This window comes from Amphiprion ocellaris, chromosome 6, assembly GCF_022539595.1.
Source record: "Amphiprion ocellaris isolate individual 3 ecotype Okinawa chromosome 6, ASM2253959v1, whole genome shotgun sequence".
Taxonomy (NCBI): Eukaryota; Metazoa; Chordata; class Actinopteri; family Pomacentridae; genus Amphiprion; species Amphiprion ocellaris.
In genome coordinates, this window is record NC_072771.1 from 31,971,636 (window position 1) to 31,994,462 (window position 22,827).

The window sequence follows — 22,827 nt, forward strand, 5'->3', positions numbered from 1 at the left end:
GAACAACCCTAAAATAACGGCTGCACGATACTGGGGAAAAACTGACATTGCGATGTTTATATTTTCTGCGCTATGAAAAAAACACTTTGTAAATGTAGCATGGCTGATTTATTAACTGCAAGATGCAATTTGTGTTCAAAACACTGCAGCCACATGCTCAGAGCAGCAGTCTTCATCATTTTCACCACGTTATCCATTTTGATCAAAGCGTTTTCTCATCCCCAAATGATCGACCAAGCAACAAGTTTCAGTTGTCACTCGTGATTTATAAAGGGGCGGGTAAGATGTACGTAGGCTATTTGTTTGACTGAAGTACTTCTCTGCTGTAGCTGCAAAATATTCCCTTTGTGGTAGCTCTGTTTCAATTTCTGACTTGGAGTTTCCATACAGCTCTGGGATGGAAACTTGGAAAAAAAAAATAGATGTTTGATGATGTTACATATTACTTCTCAATGGACTGGATCACGTTTTTGAAGTCCTCTTGTGTTGCTGTGTTAATTGGTATTGTGTCTTTCGTGAGGTGAAAAGTTACACATCAGTTATTTCTCTCTGCCGTTTGTAATCTTTTTCATATGTTGTAACACTGGCCAAGATATCCAACATAGTTTATTTGCTTTGAATGGCTTTTAGATCTGGCTTCACTCAGAGCTTTGTGGTGCTGATTTAAATGTTTAAACAAATTAGTTGTGTGGCCTTCAATAGTGGCAACAATTGCAAGATACTGCTGACGGTAACTGCAGTTTCTGATTAATATATATTTTTTTGTGTAGCCAAAATAACTCATTAGAACTAATGTTGGCTTTCTTTTGCTACAAACTCTTTTTGTGTGCGTGTTGCTCCTGGTCTTTGCTCATGCAGAGCGTACATGCCTAGATGTAAGCAAACTCCGTATCCAAGAACCCTTCAATTAGAGTAAATTATGTTCTGTCAGACATCTTGTCGTAAATTACTTTCGGAAAATGGTAGCCTTGCAAGTTTTATTTTTATATCAAGAAGCAAAAAAGTTTCAACATGATGTCCTTTACCTTTTCCTTACATGGCTATTGTGCATGTGCACATCACAATGTTGGTGCTGAAATTATATATCATGCAGCTCTAGCTTTGAGCCACAGTTAAAGTCAGGCAGTAGGTCTTAAAAAAGATGTCTGGTTGGTTCAACATAGACTTATGTTGTTCATGCTTGTGCGAAATTTACTTTTGCTAAGGAAATGAGATTGTGTCCTCATGTGAACTTCAGTCTCTCTTTTAAGATTTAGTAAAGACTCTTATTACTACTTGTGAAAAGGTGAAAGCAGTAATGACCTTTCTGAAGCTAGATTTTACCTGAGAATCTGACTAATAATCAGCCGCACTAACAACTTTTGCTTGTGATTAAATGATATCTGTCAAATTAACTTGTGTCTCACCTCCCCCTTCCTCTTCCTCCTTATCCTCAACCCCTCTATGTCTCTCTTCTGTGCCTCCTCCCCCCTCCTCTTCTTTTCTTTGCTCTCGTCCTCTCTTCTTCTACTGCCTCCTCCTTTCCCTCTCTGTTGCTCCTTTCACACAGATGCTCCCAGCCGCCCAGCTTGACAGGAGTGATGGGATGTGTCAACTAGGTATTACATCTATCCCAACATCTTACACTGCAAGCAGGGATACTGGCTGGGTGGGAGAGGATGCTCTGGGAGGGCGCTAAAATTTAAAAATTTGATTAGGCAGCGTGGCATAAGAGAAAGATGACGACAATACAGACACGACAAGTGGGGCCAGATAGGCATCTTATTTGATTAGTCAGTTTGATGCCATTATGTAGTCTTTTTTTAGTGCATGATTGCATTGTAAAGTTGAGTTGGCAGGAAATGAGCAGAAAGATGGCGGATGAGCTGGCTATTATTTTTTATAAGCCTGAGGTCACCAGGATGCCTCTATTTCTGCCGTCTAAATAATATTGTGTGTTTCTTGCCAAAGTTAGCAATTTCTCACCTTTTTCACAAGTTTTTGAAACTTATTAGTAATGTTAGTTGTATTTTTTTATTTTTTTTAACCTACATTTGAGAAATCATGTCAAGGGGAGTAATAATTAGATATTTGATCATTTGGATCATGGTTTTGGCCAATATGAATATGACTTGAAAATAGATTGTAGATGCAAGAAGTGCACAAGAAACACTTTTACATATATATGCATATTGAGATATGAACGAAACATTGTATGTAAAGTATGAAAAGGATCACTCTTTAGACATGCATATCATGAAAATGAGAAAACAAACGTTCAGACGTAGTAAATTTGTTTTACTGCTGTAAAACAAGAAGGCTGTTTTTATCGGAAAGTAGAGTTGGTTTGTTTTGTTTGTAATGAGGTAATGAATGAAAAGACCTTTTAAATAATGAAGCAGCTTTGCATTGGAGTGGAATGAAGCAAACAGGATCCTTGATGGTTCCTTTTCCCGTCTATGAGACCTAATTGCGTTGAGGCCAACGTTTGAAGGTAGCACTTCAGTGATTGATCATAACTGTTTTAAGTGTTGGAACACTCAGTTGACCCTCATGATCGAATATCTATGAACAGTATTTGTGTATGATGTGAAATAATTTGTGTACTGCTAATGTCACTGTCTTAATGAAGATGCTGTTAATCTACCAAAACACTTAATTTTATTTTTAAGAATGTGAACAATCCTCCTAGTTTTGTTAAATCTAGATGTTGGAGCTTCCACCTGGGATACCAAGTCTGTCTGGTCCCCAAAGCTCAGTTTGAGATCAATATGCATGTATACCAGAGCCTGACCGACTGGATTTTTCAACCATTTCAGCAGTAAATTTCACAAACTAGTTAGCAACTTACCATTCTGATAGCACTCAACTGCACACTGCGGCTACTCTGCTGCATGTGCTGCAGGCAATGCTCAGAGTATTGTAAACATTGGAGCTGGAGCCGCTTGGTTGGATAAGCTATGTGACAACACTTTCTAAACTACACCAAGCATCTTTTCCTATTTGAAAAAAAAAAAAGCTTTTATGTCTATACACATCTGACAACATTCTGTAGCAGGTCAATATCGATTTATAATTTTGGCCTGCTGACGCATGGATTGGGCTCCAGTATATACACAAAGCAATCATCCCAAACACAGTTTAAAAAAAAAAGAGGCCAAATGTTTGAACACCCAATTTAAAGACTGCTGGGTTGAGGGTATACCACATCTGACCCAAGATTTCACCAACTCACTTTTGATCTCAGTACGTAAGGTGTGTCACGATTGATTGTTTCCAACAATTTACTAGTGTCAGGTAGAACAGACATAGGGATGGTACCGAGAAGTGTAGGTCAAGGCTTTGTGTTACACAAACAGAAGTTGACACGACAACACAAATTAGACAATCCCCCACCATGCTTGCTAATACAAACTGACATCCTTTTCTTTCTCCTTAAAGCACCTTTTTCACCATCTCTCAACTCTGATTATTCTGTTCCTTCTCTGCTTGCATAACGTGTCCTCTCTCTTTGCTGCCTTCTCTCCGCTTGTGTCAAACAGATGGTGACATCATGCCAGCAAACAATTCATTGTTTTATTTACTAAAGTCTATAAATAGTTTTTCCCAAGTCATTACTTCTCAAATAATCTTTTGATTATTAGTAAGCAATTGTGTATGTTGTAATTATCATTGTCTTTATCCATTAATAAGCAGATTATTCTCTGGAGTATTTTTTTGGTTTGAAAAATGTCTGAACATGATTTTTAAAATGACTATTATAATGGCTTCCTGACCAAACCAATGTCTTTAATGTGTTTTTTTTTTTTTTAACTAATGTTTCAAAACAAAAATATATTTAGTTTACTATGGCATATGATAGAGGAAGTTAATTTAAAAATTTTATATCAATTAATTCTTACTCTTAATAATTACTCACACAATTGGCCGACCATCAAAATAGTCTATGAGCGGTTTCAGCTATAGATCAGAATCACGGAGCCAAGATACCAGAGCCAAAACTGATGTCTTCAAAACGCTATCAATAACTGTTAAGCAACCAAGAAAAATTGCAGCAGCCAAAAGTGGAACAGAAATGCTTGGGTACTAACTAGAACAAGGAAAGCAAATCTTGGTATTTGAACCGCTATAACCAGCATGTTGATTCTCTTTTTACTTGGTAACTCATCAATACTTGCAGTTAACTGTGTCTTGTTGTTCAGAATAGGCTGGACCAAAACAAAAGAGAGAGACCTGAGATAAGTCAAATTTCAATCAAAGAGTCCAACCTTCTGGCCTCTCAGGCTCTCTGATGCTATCAGATCTTAGTTGAATTAGGATATGAGAACCCTTTAGATATATCAAGATAGTCAACTCTGTGTGTTTGTCTTTTTCTTCCAAGCAGGTGAGGCAGTCCTGGACAATGTAATCGGACTGACGGATTCATCTGCAGTGTTCACACCGGAGCAAGATAAAGGAGGGACCGAGATAGACGAGGAAGACATCACAGACACAAGGATGGGTGTGGGGAAGAATACCACCCCGAAGTCAATGGACAGCACCAGTGAGGGTGGAAAATATGAAGAGGAGAGCAAACATGGTGCAGATTTCTACCCTATTCCGGTATGCAGTGTCTCTTTTCACTATTGAAAATGGTGTAACTGTAACAAAACCACAGACATGCCTAAAGCAAGCCCACATAATGAACAAATGACAAAAAACTGAGTTCCCACACAATAATTATCATCCTCTTGCTTCTCCTCCTTTGACTCTCACGATCATATTTGGCCCTACTTTTTGCTTGGAATGTGTTTGAGCGGACAGCATAGCTACGCCCTACTGAGTGCACACTGCTGCTGCTCCATCCATCCATTTTGTCCATTTTTGTCCTCACGACAGCAGGCCACTGCTTCATGTGCTTCCAAGGCACATTCACTAACATCACACAAACACATTTGTGATTTTTTTTCATAGAATTTCTTATATAAAGCCAATGGCACAAATGAACTGGTCTGTACTTAAGTACTTTTTTGATGTAGTTGGGATGAAGTGGAGCACAGACAGGATTGGTGCTGTACTCTGGGAATTGTATCAGACTGCTTTAGTGGAAAGAGTGCTGAGCCTAAAGGCAGAGCACTCGTATTACCACACGAGCTACATTCCAACCCTCACCTGTGGCTTTAGTTGTTGTTAGTGACCAAAAGAGAGAGACTGAGGGTGGCAGAGCTCCCTCTTAGAGATGTGGATATCCAGAGGGAAGCTTAGAAAGGAGCCACTTGAACTTGTTCAGGCATCTGATAAGGATACTACCTGGGCGTTGCCTGGGTAGGTGGTTGTTTACTAGGATAGACCCAGAAAAGATTATGTACCTACAGGAGAGATTATGTATCTGAACTGGTTTAGGAGCATATTAGGATTTCACAGAAGTCATAAAACTACTGGTGAAAGTATCGTCTGGACGGCCTTTCTTAGCATGACACAGTTCCAGATAAGCAAATGAAAATGGATGGGTGTTTTGTTTTGTTTTTTTTATGTAATCAAGTGTTTGGATTTTATACCAGTTTTTACTTGCCCTTAAATACATTTATTTATACCTCTCTGGAGGTTAATATTTTACATACAAAACATGTAATCCCTTTTTTGAAATGTTGTGAACGGGATATGAAGTAATTACATTTTCTCAACCTTGCCCACATGCACCATTAATATTATTGTAGAATATTTACACAATAATACATCAATAACTGAAAGGGCACTCGGAGAGCACAGACCTCTGTCAAGGCCAGTAGTCTATTCTTGGATGATGTGTGACTTTGCAACCCACACCAGATCCACCTGAAAATGTATTTGATTCATCTTTCTCTCATGCTCCACCTCTTTGCCAAGTTTCATAAAAACCGTTTGCTAGTATTTGCGTAACACTGTTACCTAAACGGTAATTATAACATAACCAGCTTGTCAGAGGTAAGCATTTTCCCAGACACAAAACTTTCGCAAAGCCGCTTGAGTGACTGTGTTGTGAGAAAGAAATCACCTTTCATAAGGAACCACAAAGCTCCATAGTGGAGATTCTTTGTTCAACTCTTTTTGTTGTCTTTCAGCTCATTGTTGTGGTGTTTCAGTCTTGCAGATTTATTTATTTGTTTTGATTTGTTTATTGCTGCTGTTTGATACTGCAGGTTTGTAATAAACTTAGATTAAAGACTCCTGTAAGCTCTGTGGCAACCTCTCCAGGGTTTATCTATCTTCTCATCCCGTGTCAGCTAGAATAGGCTCCATCCTTCTTGTGAGCCTCTGCAGGATAATGTGGGTATAGAAAGATTCCTACAAACAACTGGAAGTACACCACTTGTACGTGCCTCTCCATTAAAGCAATGGCATGCAGTTCAGAAAATGATTAGCAGACTCTTTCCACAGAGTAGCGATAGTGTCCGTGAAGCCTGCTGATTTCCTTTAGAAACTTAGATAACCTCTGTTCCAATTGTTGGAACAATCACAAAGCTTCTCCTGTGGGGACAAGCTTTGTCAAACATGAACTTGAAGCTTCCTTTGTGTTTAATAGTCCCATTTGGCATTGTGAGGTGATCTTTGGTTCTCTGCACAAGCGTACATGCCTGTTGCTGCTCAGTGTTAATCCGCTGGGCTTGGAATGTAGACACAACAAAGTATGCTTGCATGTGGAAAACCTTTCCTCAGAAGGCATTTCAGGACAGTACAGTAAAAACTCAGCTGTGAAAATCACTTTGTAACCACAAAATGAAGACAGACTGGCGGCAGCTCATGGACGAATGTATTTGCATGCTTCTGTCAGTTTGCATGTTGTCCTTCAGGACGGCATGAAAACATTCTAAAATATAAAATCCTTAAATGTCTTTAAACATCTCTAGTCTTTGTGAGCGTCTTCCCAATGTGCTCCTTTTTAATAATAAGCTTCTCCTTGTTGATTAATGCTGCATGAATACATGTAGGTCATTCAAAACTGCACATTTGTACATAAATTACGCACACACTCGGTGGAAGAAATTTGTTTGACAAGTTTGCATACTGTAGGAACCATGTGCTCAAGTCCAGGTATCCATATCCACTTCATTACCTGTCTTGACCTTGCATTTCTGTTTTTTTTTTTGTTTTTTTTTTAACACACAGTGTAGCACATAGACAGATACTCAAACAAACTGACACTTTTATTACATGTCAGATTTTGTTCGCCAACAACGTGTCAAAGATGTGTCAAAGACGTGGGCATTACCTACTTTTTTTTTCCTGGGAGCTCATGTTGGCAATGGCAATCTGTAACTATAACTGCCCTATATGATGTCTCCTGAAAGGAAAACTGTTGACGTAGAAATTTAATATGCATGTGTTTGTTCTTGTGTGTTTAGGTGGTTGTAAATGGAGTTGGCAGCGCCAGTGGAGACCAAGATACTGAGAACACAGAGCTGATGGCCATCTACACTAAGGATAACCAAGTAGCAGAAAAGGTAACTTGAGTGACAATGCAGAAGTGAAACACAATCGTCATCTAAAATGTTGTTTTGTAAGTACATAGCTTTCTATTTAAGCAGACGGACACATAGTCACATGTTTCAAAAAGCTGAATCATACAGTTTCAGCCACAGTTTTTGTTTTGGCATTGTAGTTTTGTGTGACCACAGTCAACAGCAGTTCTTTTGACTTGCCTTTTCTTCCTTCACCTTTCCCCTGCATCCTTCAAGTTGTCATGCAAACCTGATTTGAAAACCAAATCACACTTTAAACAGCTGCGTTTTTTGTCTGTGGGTATTTTTTATTTAAAAAAGGTAGTTAAAAACAACTGTGTCCACAATCTTGTCTTGTTGATGCATTTTTGAAATTGATTTTATTATGAAGCAGCAGTGGAAGAAAATGTTCTACTGTGCAGTAAACAGTGAGGTTGATATCAGTAAGACTGAATTGCACTGAATGCTACATCATTTCCTATGAATTTCATGTTTGCGTAGACAATCTGTATCCAACACAGGAAAAGGCAGATTCCGGCACCACCAATAAAAATACTATCTAGACAGATAATTGGCTCCAAATAGAGGCTGCAGTTTGCTATTCTGGCAATCTTATTTGAATATTTTTTAAATTTTGTCAGTGGGTGTTTTGGGCTGTGGTCTGTGTGTATATCTCCACATTTCCATGTAACTGGTTTTTACAAGAGAGCAATCCAGGGTTATGATCTGTTAAACTGAGTAAATGAAAAACATTAAAGTTAAAAGCAACAACAATAATAGTGTGGCTATTGTAGAATTATTGCCAATCATGAATAATATTTAAAAATTTGAGTGGATGTAAATGTAAGGGAAATTTTTAAGATAAAATGAACTTTGATAATCTTTCAAAGGGAGACATTTCCGTTATCGCAGCAGCAGCAGGACATAGACAAAAGTAATTTGTCTCAAGGATAGTTCAACTTTTATTACGACTCATTTATATTTTCAGCTTATCAGTGATTCATGTGTTTTCCCTAAAGAAAGGGTGCCCTTTTTTGATATATCTTTTGCATGATTACCTATGATTTTTATGTCATACAGCACACCTACAGTATATTTGCCGTTGATTACGAAAAAGTCCTGATTATTAATCTTCAAGTAAACAGGTTAAAAACTCACTTATATGTTTCAATACGTTCCTGGTTCTTTGTATTTAAAACTGTGAAACATAAACTAATTTCTGCGCCTGTCTCCATATTATCTTCCTCTGCTGTGCTCTATTCTTGTTGTCACAGTGACAGTGCATTTTTTTTCTTTGCTGGGAGAGTGGAATGATGTGTTGCGCTCTCTTTTCACACAGTGTCCTTCTTTGTCTGTCACCATCCTTTTTTTTTTTAATCTCACGTTTTCTTCATTCATAACATTCTGCCTTCCTCATATTGCTCAGACATGCTGTTCTCACATCGCTGTTTGATTCTCTTGGAATTAGATCTGGCTGTCGTTCTTTGTGCTTTTACTTAAATAAATTCTACCAAAGTGCGTTATTTTTGATGCTTTGCATAAAGGAAAGTGTGCAGGACAAATGAACCATGTCAAGAAAGATAATGATAATAAAGATATCATTCATCCTGTTTTTTTTGTGTCATTGTGTGTGCAGAGCTCAATGTCTGAGACGCTGGACAGCACAGACAGTGTGGACGCAAGGAGGAATGATATGATCTACACCATCGAAGACACCCCACCCTGGTACCTGTGTGTCTTCTTAGGCTTACAGGTAAATCTACAGATAGAACTGTATGTTCACATAGACTGAAAAACACAACCCACAACACACGTCCTGTACAATCAACATCTGTGTCATATCCTTTACTGTGATGCACCTAGTATTTTTTATTCCACTGTGCCCAGAAGGCATTAGGTAGCTGCACATCATACACAAAAATAGGATTTTGCTCACAGTATTTGTCATGTTCAGTAGGTTAATGTTCTCATTGTCTGACTGCAGGGTGTTTGTATCTGACACTGGACTTTTGTCTTCTGTTATCTCCCTCTGTCTCTTAGTCATTACTGAAAAGCCAAGTCATTCTTATTTCTATCGCACATTTAAAAGAACAGACATTGAGCTGAAGTGTTTTCTAATAAAGAAATAAGAATAATGTTGCGTATTTACCAGACAAGATAAAATATTAAGGTTAAGACCTTACAATAACATATATAGAGATCCACTAACCAAACAATCTCTTTGAGAAAGTACTTGGATTGCAAGAACTCTCCTTTAACAGAACCAGGCTTAGGGAAGGCACTCGTGTCCCTCAGCTGGTTTGAGTTAAGGTAAGGTAAGGATCTCATTTTCATGAAATACAAGAAAGAAATCACTCAGGCCAAGCTCACACTACAGGAGTTTTGTGCAAATGTACCTCATTTCAGTCCTGCTGAAAATCAGACTAGAAATTTGAGCTGGGATCCTGTCTGAACTGTTGTTTGGCACAAATTATTCGGTAATGTGAGGGTTTACCGATCCAATCTTAAACCTCCTGAGCGGCTCGCAGAGTCATCAAGGCCACTCTGATACTATCCAACATGTCTGAGTTAAAATCAGGGAGATTGCGATTATCACGCTAGCACCCAGAGCTGCAGAAACCGATGCCAATCAAACATCAGCTACAGATATTGAGATTGAGAGTTAAAGTCTCACCGTCAGGTGTTGTTAAAGAATAAACAACCCATGTGGACTGCATCTTCCCAAACATTTTCTCATCCAGACTCATTTAGCCTTGTGTTTTTGTTTTTTCTCACTGGAAAGTATTATTAGCAGGAGAGCAGGTTGTTGCTCCACAGTCTACATTTTGTTTAAATCTGCATCTCCATGAGATCATGTGAGTTGGTGCTCTGCTGCCTGATTGCTCCCTCTGGCACGATAATCTTAATAATACCCTCTAGTATATTATGCACTGCGATTTTCCAGTCTTGTAGTGTGAGCATGTCTGAGATTACAGAGAAGAAGAAGAATATCTAAGAAGTATCTCCTTATGTGCTCAGTGTTACTACTGCGCAATCCTTAAAATTTGTTGGGAAAAAAACTTGAATTTTTTGAAATATCAGTGTAAACTTGGACAGAAATCTGCACTGAGCTGCACATATTGTATAATATTGTGGCTTAATACTTCTATCCACAGGCTCTGGGAATGCCAGTCAACTCAATGACCTGTCTGTTGGGAAAGTTTAGCCGATGAAAAATGGTTTGATTTAGTTGTCTGACAGCAGAACAAAAGAAACTAACATTGGCTTAACCACCAGCCGTTCAGTACCAATGGTCCAAGCGATTCAATAATAACATTTGATTGAGACTTTCTTTGTTCAGAGAGGGTTTGTCTCATATTCGCTGTATTCCTATAGATGCAGAAGATCCACCCACATAGCAGTTAATCCAGACCAGGTGGACTGAGGTTATAGTGGGAGTGTATACTTTCACTGAAAGGTAGTTATTCTGATTGGCAGACAGGGAGCATATTTTTTTGTCATGCAAAGATGAAATGTCATCGAATTTTCCATGGTGGGTTTGTGAGTTTAGTTGCAGTTGTGTAATGCATTAAAGAGTTATGACCATAAAAGGCCATAAAGGTGTAGCTTTAAAGAATCAAATGAATGTTTTTTAGCATGGCTGTCCAGTGATGTCCCAAATCTGGTGAAGATCTTTGTGGGAAGAGTAATGAATAAGCAATAAAGTCAGATTGGTGGAAAACCAACAAGTCACACTCAAGGATTCAATTTGAACAACAGAATTCTGTTATATGAGCCACAATGTAAAGCAGTTTTTACAGGTCTTCATGATGACAATGTAAGCTCCTAATATAGAAACAGATTCCTTGTTCTTGGTTCTTTATTCAAAACTGTGTTTTTGGTTCACATTTCTGGGAAATTTTGGTCAACTTAAAAGCAACAGAGAAATTACTGCCACCCCTGGGTAATTAATTTTTGGACAAAAAAAACACAACAAAATGAGAAACGTACTGTCCCACTGCTTTCTTGTTCCTATTTTCTGCCATGGTCTTCCCTGAGGAAATATCCATCCATCCATTATCTATACCACTTAATCCTCATTGGGGTCGCAGGCCCTGAGGAAATAAAGAAATTTAAAGTCAATGCAGGATTAAAGATGTGGGAATATCCAAAACTTACCTTCACAAGTTTTAAATGGTAATGCCATGTAATTGAAACATCCTAAAGAGTTGTAGTTATGGTGTTTTTGTACTGCACTACCCCTACATGACTTCAGTTACTGCTAAGCTTGGACCCCAGGCACACACATGATCACTGACTCTTTTGCGTGTTGTCTTCCAGCACTACCTGACATGTTTCAGTGGAACTATCGCCGTGCCGTTCCTTCTCGCTGAGGCGATGTGCGTCGGCTTCGATCAGTGGGCCACCAGTCAGCTGATAGGGACCATCTTCTTCTGTGTGGGGATCACCACCCTGCTACAAACCACACTGGGCTGCAGGTACGCACTCATAATGTCTTACATAAGGAAATGCTTCCTCTTAAACACTATATTTAACACTAAACTGTAGCCTTTGTGCAGCTGTAGGACTTGCATTTTCCTTCTCGCCGCTTGTTCCCCCTTACTTCCACTTTGTCTCATCAGTAAGTACCACTTGAAGACGAGCACCATTGTCAGTATGAAGTTCCCTTTTCTCCAATCTTCCTTTTTATGTCACTCTCAAGGGTCTTTTAAGTGTGCGAGGGCACCATATGTATACATTTTTTGTCATTGAAGGTTCTTAGAAATTCTCCAGAATTAGTCAGTTTTTGTTAAGTATAGCTCAGATAAATCAGCAAGCCGTGTGTTTTGGTAGCAACTTGTAAAAGCTTTGAATTCTATAACAGTTGTCTTGTATGCCTATTTGCTGTCAAAATATATATAACTATATAGCATTTTAAGTTCCTTGTTGTGTTTGCGTAAGACTTAAAGGGAACCCAGTCTTAAATAGTTTATAATTTCTGAATTAAAACAACATCTCTGAGACAAAAGAGATTCCAGAAAACAACCATATGAGACATTCAGGGGCAGACCAGTAGATTGAGCTACATGTGGTTCAACTATTTTATAATTTCTGGGCAAGCATTGTGAATAACACTGAAGCTATAATCGATTAAACACACAGGCATGCCTTTGTCGGCCGCCAAGAGGCCATACTAGTGTGCACATGTCAGGAATAGCTCATTTGACCCAGTTTCCCCTGGCACCTTGCACATTTCTCCTTCCTTCTTTATCCACGTCTTTTTATTTGCCTTTGTCCTCATCCTACCTTTAGATACTCAGCCTTCTGCACACGTATTGATCTAACGCATTATCTGCAGTTCACCACCTTTATGCTTTCTGCTGTTATTACGCATCAGTAAAGCTGTGCGTTACAAAATGTACTGTATGCTTTGTAACCTTTGATTCAACTGTGAGGGTGATATCACTCCAATCATTTGCCAATAACATGTCTTGAGACATTACCTGTTGCCATGGACATTATCCCATCCTCGGGGTCTTGTTTTAATGAAAGCTGGGCCATGCTGGCACAAGGTGTTGTTTTCCTTTCATAAAAGACAAGTAGTTCACAGAGGTAAACTGATTCCCTTTCTTTCTTTCTTTCTTTTTTTTTTATAATAAATCTAATCTTTCCGTCTTGACGTAGCGGATTCTCTGCCTCATTATCGTTTCTGGTGTGCAGCAGCTGTCTGCCAAATCACTTCATCAGACAAAGCCAGACGGACACAGACACTTGCTGTTCTTTTTGACATCATTTTGATGGCCTTCTCTGCTGCCTTGATGAAAATAATGTCCAAACACTGGCCTATTGTCTTATTTTTATTACTCATGATTTCAGTGGAGGCCCAGAAAAACATTTTTTTTATTATATTTTTATTGAAAGATATGTTGCGGCTTAAAAAAACTAAACAACAAACTCTTCATGGAAATTCTCATATTCTTCCCAGTGGCCAAATAAGAGCCAAGTATACACTACCAGTCAACAGTGTGGACACTCCTTCTCATTCGGTGTTTTTTATTTAATTATATTGTACATTGTAGATTAATACAGAAGACATCAAAACTATAAAAGAATACATATGGAATCATGTTGTAAAGAAAAAAATGTTTCTTCGGTATTAATCTACAATGTAGAAAATAATACAAATGATTGAAAAGCGTTGAATGAGAAGGTGTGTCCAAACTTTTGACTGGTAGTGTATGTCAAGAAACTGATCATCAGCTGTCCAGTACATAATGAAGATAATTTTAAATTTGGATGGGCTTTATTTATGCATGATGTTTGTTTGTTCTCCTTTTGATATCACAGCTCTTAAACTAAGAGCAGCCATTGTAGATTATTTACCTGCAGGAAAAAAAACTGGCTAATTACAGTTTTATCTTAAAATCTACCACTGGCACTAGCAGTATCAGCACTGACACATTTTTAAAAAGTCATAGTCAAATAAATTCAGATTTGTTGTCATTGTGCTTTCTACAAGCTCAGAAAGCAGCCTTATCTTTATGGGCAATTTTGTTATCTTCTCAGTTGCTGCAATGTTCTGTTCGAACGTGCAGCTCGTGCCCTCTGTTTTTATTTATTAGCTGCTTTCACTGATAAGCAAGTAGGATATGCAAAAGGCTGATAGCGAAGAGAGCGCCCTCTGTTGAACACCGTCGCAAACTACTTCAGTCTGTTATGCTCAGATCGTAGATTTTGGTTCAATCAAGTTATAGTAGATCAGATATGAAGTAAAAAGTGAAAGTCCTGGAAGGTATAATGTTCGTGAGAGGTCAAGGGATATTCCACTGATTGCATTCATAAAAGGGGAGACCTCCAAGATAATTATTAACATAAAAGTAGTAGCAGTCAAGTAGTCTTTGGTCTTCCTCTTCTTTTACCATTTAGTTCCCCAGGTCATTGCTCCAGCCTTTGTTTTTGTGCTTCCGTCATATATGTCCAACCATCTTCCATTTGCACCACTTTACTGCAACAGGGTCCACTTTACTGTGGACTATAGCAGCTGACAGAGAAAGATAACAACTTTCTATGAGGTGCATATGCGCCAAAAGGCATGAAGCACATAGATCAGATCAGATTATCAAAAGAAATCATCAAAATTGTTTTAACGATACATGGGCCTAAAACTCAAATATCTTGAGTTGTATGCTGTAATACAGTGTTTCTCAATCTCCAAAAGCGCCAGGTCCTACACCACCGTTAATGCAGCTCAGTAGAATTGGGGAAATGCCCAGGTTCTTCAAATTTCACAAAGATTATTTTTATCAAAAAATATGAAGTCCTAAGTTTGGTCAGAGATAACCCTGATGACTTTAATATCAGTATTTATTATCAGCAGTATTAAGCTTCTTGGGTCTTAGCCACGATTTAGATTTTCTTGGTCAGTCAGATCTCCTATTATATAAAATATATTGATTAAATTCAGTATTTTAAAATAAATAAGGAACTGATCTCATTTTTTGGCACAACCTGGGCTATTTGAGTTTTTATGCTGATGTAACACCATATGATATTTCAAATAAAATAGGATTACAATTTATGACGTTTTATTCATTTATCCAAAAAAAATGGATGAAAGTGTGTTTGCTTTTTGGGTTTTTTTTTTTTTTGTTTGTTTTTTTTTCCAAAATTGCAGCCCAAAATGCTCGATATGGAGAACTGCAAGCGACAATATATAAATTGTGATCCCAGCTTGGATACTGCTTCATGTTTGCCTTAATATAGCAACAACAAGGAAATTCCAAAACACATTGTTGGCAGAGATGCCTCGCAAATTAAAAGCTGTAAGTCTGAGTTTTCTTACTCGGTTCTTCCTCATTCTCAGACGCAAGTATAGAGAGGAATCTTATCTTGGCTTCAATGTGACTGACATTCCTGTCACACCAGCAGCCCACTCTCTGAGGCGGTGCTGAGCTGAGGTGACAGACAGTGCCTATCTGTCTATCTGTCTGTGGATTACTGTCTCCAGAGAAATGTCACTGTGTGTGCGTTACAGTGTCCACTTTGGGTATTTGTAGCACAGTCAGTCACACTTTTTTTTTAAATCCTTTAGGCGCTGAACTTTAGCACATTCAATGTGAAATATAATAACAAATACTACATTAAAACGCCAAGACTAACCTTTAATTTAAGGATGTTTACATTAAGATAGAAAGAACTGTGTGGGCGGTACAGCCAGTGTAACACTTAGATGGACTGTTTGTAATGTACCAGATGTTACCTACACGCAGATTATTAGCAATGATGGGGTGTGAAAATACACATTTAATTTGGCATCTCCTCCTATTTTTAGCCAAGCATCAGAACTGCCGTACACTGTCCTGTCTCCTCCAACCACAAACATTCATGAGCATAAGACTTTTCATTTTTAACTAACCTATTGTCTTGATTGAATATGACCCTCTCAAATCAAAATGTAGTTTTCTTACAACAGTTTGACTGTGATGTTTGGGCATTCTGCACAGTACGAAATTGTGTGTTTTCATATGAATCTGTTTTTCATGTGAGATGTGGAAGCTTCTTGTCACATACACTCAGAATTGGCCTTTTCAGTGAAGGAGTAACATCTTTTGTCAAACCTTGGTAGATTCTGGATTTTTTAATGAGTGAGTAAGCAGATAATTGTCTTGAAACATGTCTGGAAGGGCTCTTTTGAAGGCCTCTCTGGTGAAAATCTTTTTTTTTTTTTTAACCTTAACCTGTTCATATGTTGTTTTTATCTGCTAGAAGACATATCATTTCATTTCCACCTTGAAACTGCAGTGTAACGATGACAATCTTTAAAACGTAGGTTCAGGCTTCCAGGATTTCACATGTAACAAACCCAAGGATCCCATCCTGTCAACTTGTAGGGTGGGGGTTTCTGTATCAAAATGCTTCTTCTGAATCAGTTTTCAGCCCTGGCATGTATTCCTGAAATACTCCAGTGTTACAACTTGCCATTGTGTAGCACTGGGTAGTTTTACAGTGTTTGAGCAGAGTTGTGGGTGAGCTGGTGTGCTGAAGCTGCAGCGAGTAGGTAGGGATGAGTGGAGAGAAAGGCAGGAACATAATAGTCCCTACAGTCTAGATGAAACAGTGGTGTAGTTATATCTAGACATTTTAAGTAACAAAGAGGTTGCTTGTTCTGAGAAAACTTCTAAATATGTAACCTTGATACACAGAGAGGAATTTTTAGGTTAAATTAGACACTGCAGAAGATAGATAGATAGATAGATAGATAGATAGATAGATAGATAGATAGATAGATAGATAGATAGATAGATAGATAGATAGATAGATAGATAGATAGATACTTTATTAATCCCAAGGGAAATTCAAGGATTGTTAATGTAAAGTTGTGGAAACATTTGTCGCATGTACAAAGAATTGATTGGACTTCTCAGTAAAATGGAGTCATCTTGTGTCCAAGATATTTGCATATTGATAGATTCTGGGGTTTTTTTAATGCGGGAGAGCAATTTAAAAAACGAATAACAAACATAAAATGTTCTACTAAGCAGATTGTTTTTATGTTAAATCATATCTTAAAGCTCTCAAAAACACCATCAGACTTTTCTGTCTGCTTATTCTAAATGGATTATTTTGTCTTACAGCATATCTGTAAATGCTCTTTTAAAGTAAAATGTCTCTCCAAACCCCATCCACCGACCCACAACGCAGTTCCCACATCCAAAAACACTTGTATCTGTTGAAGTTTATTGCTGAAACGTTTCTTTGGCAGATTAAATAGCTAATGATGAACCACAGTGAAGGACAACCCATTAAACTGGTTCAGTTCTAGACGTCTGAATCCCTGCTCAGATTTCTTCAAATGTTCTCAATGAATAGCACGAATGAAGTGGAAGAAAACGGAATGGCAGTTCAGTTTAATTATTAAACCGTTAAACAGTGATTTATCATATGCAGAATAACAAATGCAGTTCTTATTTCTAGGAACATTTGTATGTTTTAGAGTTATTTGGATGCCATATCTGAGTAGTGATTGTATCCTTGATGTGGAGAGCGTGTAACTGAATGAAGCGCACAGGAAAAAAAACCTTGAAGATAAATAGTGAGGAATGCTGAGAGACAAAAGAACACGTGTACAGCAGTGAAGAGATGGAGAGAGGAGGAGGTATGTGGAGTGATTTGATGAGTCATGGTACCAAGTGAGGTCGATCAAAAGGGCGAAAAAAAAACCCCACAAATGCTCTTCCAGGAAAGGTGAAGTGTACGTGTACATTTCCCCAAGTATCGTTTCTGTGTGTGCAGCTGCCACTTGCAGACATGTGACTTGTGTAGTGCACTTGGATGTGAAATGATTCAGTGTAGACTTAGTGGGTTTTGAAAATTCTTTTTTTTCAATCCTTGCCGCCTTTCATTTGTCGTAATATTTAGTTAGATTGTATTTATGAAAGAAAAGCAGAGTCACTGAATGTGTTTTTCAGCAAAGTAGCCAAGTTTCTTTTCCATTAAAGGTACTTTGTATTGGAAACAAACAGCTGTACAGTAGAACAGGAGTCTGATGCTTTTCTAAATAATATAATGTGTCAGTCCCAACCTGATTATTGTCACGTTGTCAGATTATTTGATCAAGCAAAGATCAGACTGGGGATTTGTTTGATGTCAGTGTACTCTCTTTTAATCAAAACAAACAGATGCACCTCTTGGTCATATCAATTTATTATGAATACTCACTTCCTCTTTCTTTACACAAATAGACGTCCTCTCTCTTTTCTAGCTTGTTGATGCTCATTTCTGTTCTTCACATGTTTGTATTACAGTCGATTAATTCTGTTTAGATTTATGATTTCCCAAGCTGTCATGACTGCATATCACAGTGGGGAGGGAGGGGAATCTGTACCAGCAATAACTGGTTGCACTATGTTCTCCTCTGTTTAGCTGACCTTAAGTTAGCCAGCAGCAGACCAGGGGGAATCTTACCCTGCACAGTGAATGGTATCCAAAAAAAAAGATAAAAATAGCCAGCAAGAATAGCATGTATCCCACCATGATGACTTGTAACTCTTGGTTGGAGATGGTTCTACATGTAAAATAACAGGTTTTTGACACTTTGTTGTATGTTTTTGTGGTTATTCAGGCTCTGAAAGTGATTTGTAAACTGATCTGTTCTTGTGTTTAGGTTGCCTCTTTTCCAGGCCAGCGCTTTCGCATTCCTCGCACCAGCTAGAGCAATCTTGTCACTCGAGAAATGGAACTGCAACAACACAGGTAGCACTCCTCTGCTTTTCTGTCTGTCACTCTTGACTTACTCAATACCAACACTCTCACGTGGTAGAAATGAAAACTGTGGTTTTTGTGTCTTTGTTTACTATGATCCCTGCTCCAAATGCTGTCGGAGCCTGCAAATATGGCTGAAAATTAAGGGGCCCCAAATGGGATTAGCTAGTTTATATTTGTGTGCTCCATTTAATATCTAGAGTTGTGATTCACATAGTGATCTTATTTTGTTTTTTTGTCTCCTGATCTCTCCATGAGCAGTGGTTCCAGTACTGAACAGCACAGAGCTCTTCCACACAGAGCACATCTGGCACCCCAGGATACGAGAGGTGAGGAGGCAAAGCAGGGCAAAAGGCAAAAACAGACAGACCTGGGGAGTGTAGGAGGCTGAGCATAGACATGTTAGATGATTACCAAATATTCATGATGTTGTGGAAAGTCAAGAAAGTCAGGAAAGTCCGTTCAGAGTAAACGTTTTCATAAGATGTTATTCAACCTAACTTGAATAACTTCTTACACAAATGTTTACACAACTGTAGTAACATAGTGGGCGTTTCTTGACCTAATTTATTTATTTTTGTCGTCCAAATAGAGATGTCGCTGTGTCCTTGTGTCTGTGCGGTTTGATTTTGTGTAACAGATGCTGTTAATTTGCGTTACCCTTTTCTGTTTGCATAGGCGCAGTTGAGTAATTGTTGTTTATGTGACACGCCAATGAGACAAAACTCAATCAGGCGAAATCAAATTGCTGAATGGAGGAACACACAGGTGATAAAAAGAGACAGAAGAGAACACAAAGACGTAAGCCCAGGCAAACAAGATTGTTTCTCTGAACACTGGTGATTCTGTTACTCTGCCGTGCACAACCATGATGCAGATTGCTTATGGTTATTTTTGATTCATGAATTAGATTTTGCACATTATTTGGCTAAAGGTTATGGAATATGCTGGTTGTTTACAGGGTCTCCCTCAGGCACTTGTTCCACAGATATAGCTGTGATACATTTTGTCATATGACCAGTGTAGTTACCAAAGGATGTTTCCAACAATGGCCTCGTTCATAAATTATGTTTACGAATTTTGTGCCACTGTTCATTTTTGCCTGAATCTTAATATATATCTAAATATAATATTGTATTTCATGAAAATGTAAATATTTTGCCTGTTACTGGAAGCACTCTTTATTTTAGATGAAGCACGGCACCTCCTTTACAAAACCCCAGATTTAGTTCTGCAAAATTAAGGCACTCATTAAAATGTAAGTAAAATGTGACTAAAGACAGCAGGTTAATGACATGGAGTTACTGTTTAGGACATTAGCACCCATGTAGTATGTATCCTAACCAGTTAACTGTTGGGTTGCCCCTCAGTTTAAATGTCTTAATTCCAACTTTAGCAGTCAACACCGTCTTGTATCTCTTGAGTGTGCTCCTGTGCTTCATGAGTTTAAGTTGCTGATTAAAAGTGAAACTAATTTAAAACTGCAGCTGTGTTTAAATTTGTTTCATTTTTTCTAACTTTATTTCTGTAGTTTCTGAAAATGTCTTTGTTTCAATGACCCATTTTTTTTCTGTCTCTACAATTTCTCTGTTCTGTCAGATCCAAGGGGCGATCATCGTGTCGTCCCTGGTTGAAGTGTGCATCGGAGCACTGGGTCTGCCTGGGATCCTGCTGAAGTACATCGGACCTCTGACCATCACCCCAACTGTGACCCTCATCGGCTTGTCTGGTTTCCAAGCTGCAGGGGAGAGGGCCGGAAAACACTGGGGCATTGCTATGCTGTAAGTAAAGACTCTGATGCAAAATATCTTAGGTTACAGTAAGAACATTTTAAATTGACATTCCACCCAGTTATTTTCTCTGTTGTACTTGTGCATTTTCTGATAATCCCGATTCACATTCATAATGCAGCATTGTGTATTATGTAAAAAGAACAATACTGAGCCTACAGGTGGACGGCTATAGTGCATCATGCTACAGAAGTGGTTTCTGTTTTGATAAATTATTTTAATCTGCCATGAAACCTGTCACCACTGGAAACCACTGAAACTGTCTATAAGCAGAGCAGCCTGTTCACCAGGAAACGGATAAGTTTTTAACCGCTACATGTTTATTACATAAAAGATTTCAGGGTTTAGAATATCATTGGACGCGTTCAAAAATTGTACTTCTATGATAGCGTTTACACGCAGTAACTCAGTCACTTAACTGATTTATGTTGATTTCATAAGCAAGTTAAACTTCCTCTATCTCCCACTTTACAGAGCTTATTGAAAGAAAACTTAATAACACTCTGCATCCTGTAGACTGTAAAGCTACAGAGGACTGACTCAGAGGAAGATCCACTTCATAGCCGTGATACTTGGATGGTGTGACATCAGCTCCTGCTGTGTCATGGTTGTTTACACTGTAGCTGGAGGGCCTCTCCTATCGCTCCACAGGGACTGAGGATCTGTGCCTGTAGTGGCCACTGATTTCTCAAGCAGTTAGGATAATTGATTGGCTCTGAAGCCTCTGAGGTCTGAGTCAGACATAGACGGGACTAAATGGAACATGTTCATACAGGATTAGTTCTCTCACAGGAAAATATACATTATAGGAAATAACAAGGCACTATTTTTTTGACTGTGATTAAACCAAATTGAGGATGTTTCTCTGCAGGACTATCTTCTTGGTGCTGCTCTTCTCTCAATATGCCCGAAACGTTCACTTCCCTCTGCCAGTCTACAAAGCCAAGAAAGGCTGGACCTCTTACAGGCTGCAGGTCTTTAAAATGTTTCCTGTAAGTACACAACTTGTCATAAAACTACACACCGACTTCAGCTTTTGTATTGTTTTGGGTTTCATTTTGTACCAACTGTCTGGGCTCTAGTTTTTGCTTCCTTTTTATTTAGTCTAAATATTCTTCTCTCTTCTAATGGTTTGACCTTTGTGCTTTGTTACACTTGTGTTCCCATGTAAGTCACAAATTATTCAACAGAGATAATCTCATTCTCCCTGGGAGGCGTCTTAGCTCTGTGTAAATCAGTCTTTTCCTACCCTCTGCTGGTGAAACGATAAAACCTCTGTTGAATTTACGCCAGAGTTACCTAACAATCTGATTTATACCTGTTTCATCCCAGGGCCTCTTTCTGCTGTTGTACTTTTTATTTACGGTGTTAAAGTGAGTTTCATTTTGTAGCTTTGGAGGCTGGAAATACACTGCAACGCTTTTATACTGGTCCTAAATGTCACATATTTTCTGTGTACGTCCAAATATGTTAAAGTTGAAAGTCACAGTGAAACAGAAGTTAGACTGTCTTTATCTTCTATGTTTATGAATAGATGAAATACTTAACCAGGGTGTAGCTACATGAGGCATTTAAATCTGAACCCTTACGTTTTATTGAATTTCTCAGGTGATTCAGTCAATGTATTAAATTATATGGAGCTGTAAACAGCTGTTAACTTTCACCCAAACTTTCCTCACCTACGTTGCTGACGAAGAGGAGAATTATGATGCAAAAAAACTAAGAAATTTGCATTAAATCGTGTTCATTGAAGATGTTAATATTTTTGCCAGCTAATGCCTAAATACTCACTTCTTAATGTGATATTGCATAGTTAGCTACTATGACCAACAAGCTGAAGTGTGTCCAAGGCACATTTGATTGGATAAATTAATGCATACATCCTCTTTTTTTTTTCTTTTTTCACGCATTTGGTATTTCACGAGAACTGCACTGAAATGACACAAGGCTGAAAATTAACCCTCGGAGCCACAAGAAATTCTGGATATTTTTGGTTTCTGTCACATTTTTACTCACTGTAGGCTAATTTGTGATTCAAATCCCAGTCAGGGTGCAGTTGTCCCATGAGAACGCTTAGGTAAGGTCCTTAGTGCTCCCCCGCCTACCGACCTCGTTGTATCTTCTCTCAGATGTACATCGCTTTGGATAGAAGCATCTGCTAAATAAAACTATAAATTATATCAAGCTGGATAGCTCAGTGACAGCCCTGACTTTGGTTCTGCTAAATGAAATTGTAATTTTTCACTGCAGTATAGTCCTGTACCTCAATGGACACAGAAAAAACATGGCTAGCAGTAGAGAGAATTTTAAAAAAAAAAGTGCAGTATAGCAAAGTAATGAATATTATAAATCAAAAAGAA

General features: G+C 38.3%; 1 protein-coding gene across 7 annotated transcripts in view; it reads left to right on the forward strand.

Annotated features, from left to right (window-relative positions):
- The window catches only part of slc23a2 (solute carrier family 23 member 2), a 48,645-nt gene that overhangs the window by 15,449 nt on the left and 10,369 nt on the right, over positions 1-22,827 (forward strand). For 2 of the 7 annotated variants that reach the window (XM_055011681.1, XM_055011682.1), the window contains exons 2-10: positions 1,550-1,598; positions 4,361-4,581; positions 7,341-7,439; positions 9,073-9,189; positions 11,757-11,914; positions 18,580-18,668; positions 18,939-19,006; positions 20,277-20,458; positions 21,339-21,459. In XM_055011681.1, coding sequence (XP_054867656.1) covers positions 1,550-1,598; positions 4,361-4,581; positions 7,341-7,439; positions 9,073-9,189; positions 11,757-11,914; positions 18,580-18,668; positions 18,939-19,006; positions 20,277-20,458; positions 21,339-21,459 — 1,104 coding nt within the window. The remainder of the gene's footprint in view (positions 1-1,549; positions 1,599-4,360; positions 4,582-7,340; positions 7,440-9,072; positions 9,190-11,756; positions 11,915-18,579; positions 18,669-18,938; positions 19,007-20,276; positions 20,459-21,338; positions 21,460-22,827) is intronic. The other 5 variants (XM_055011683.1, XM_055011684.1, XM_055011686.1 and 2 more) reach the window with 3 other exon arrangements.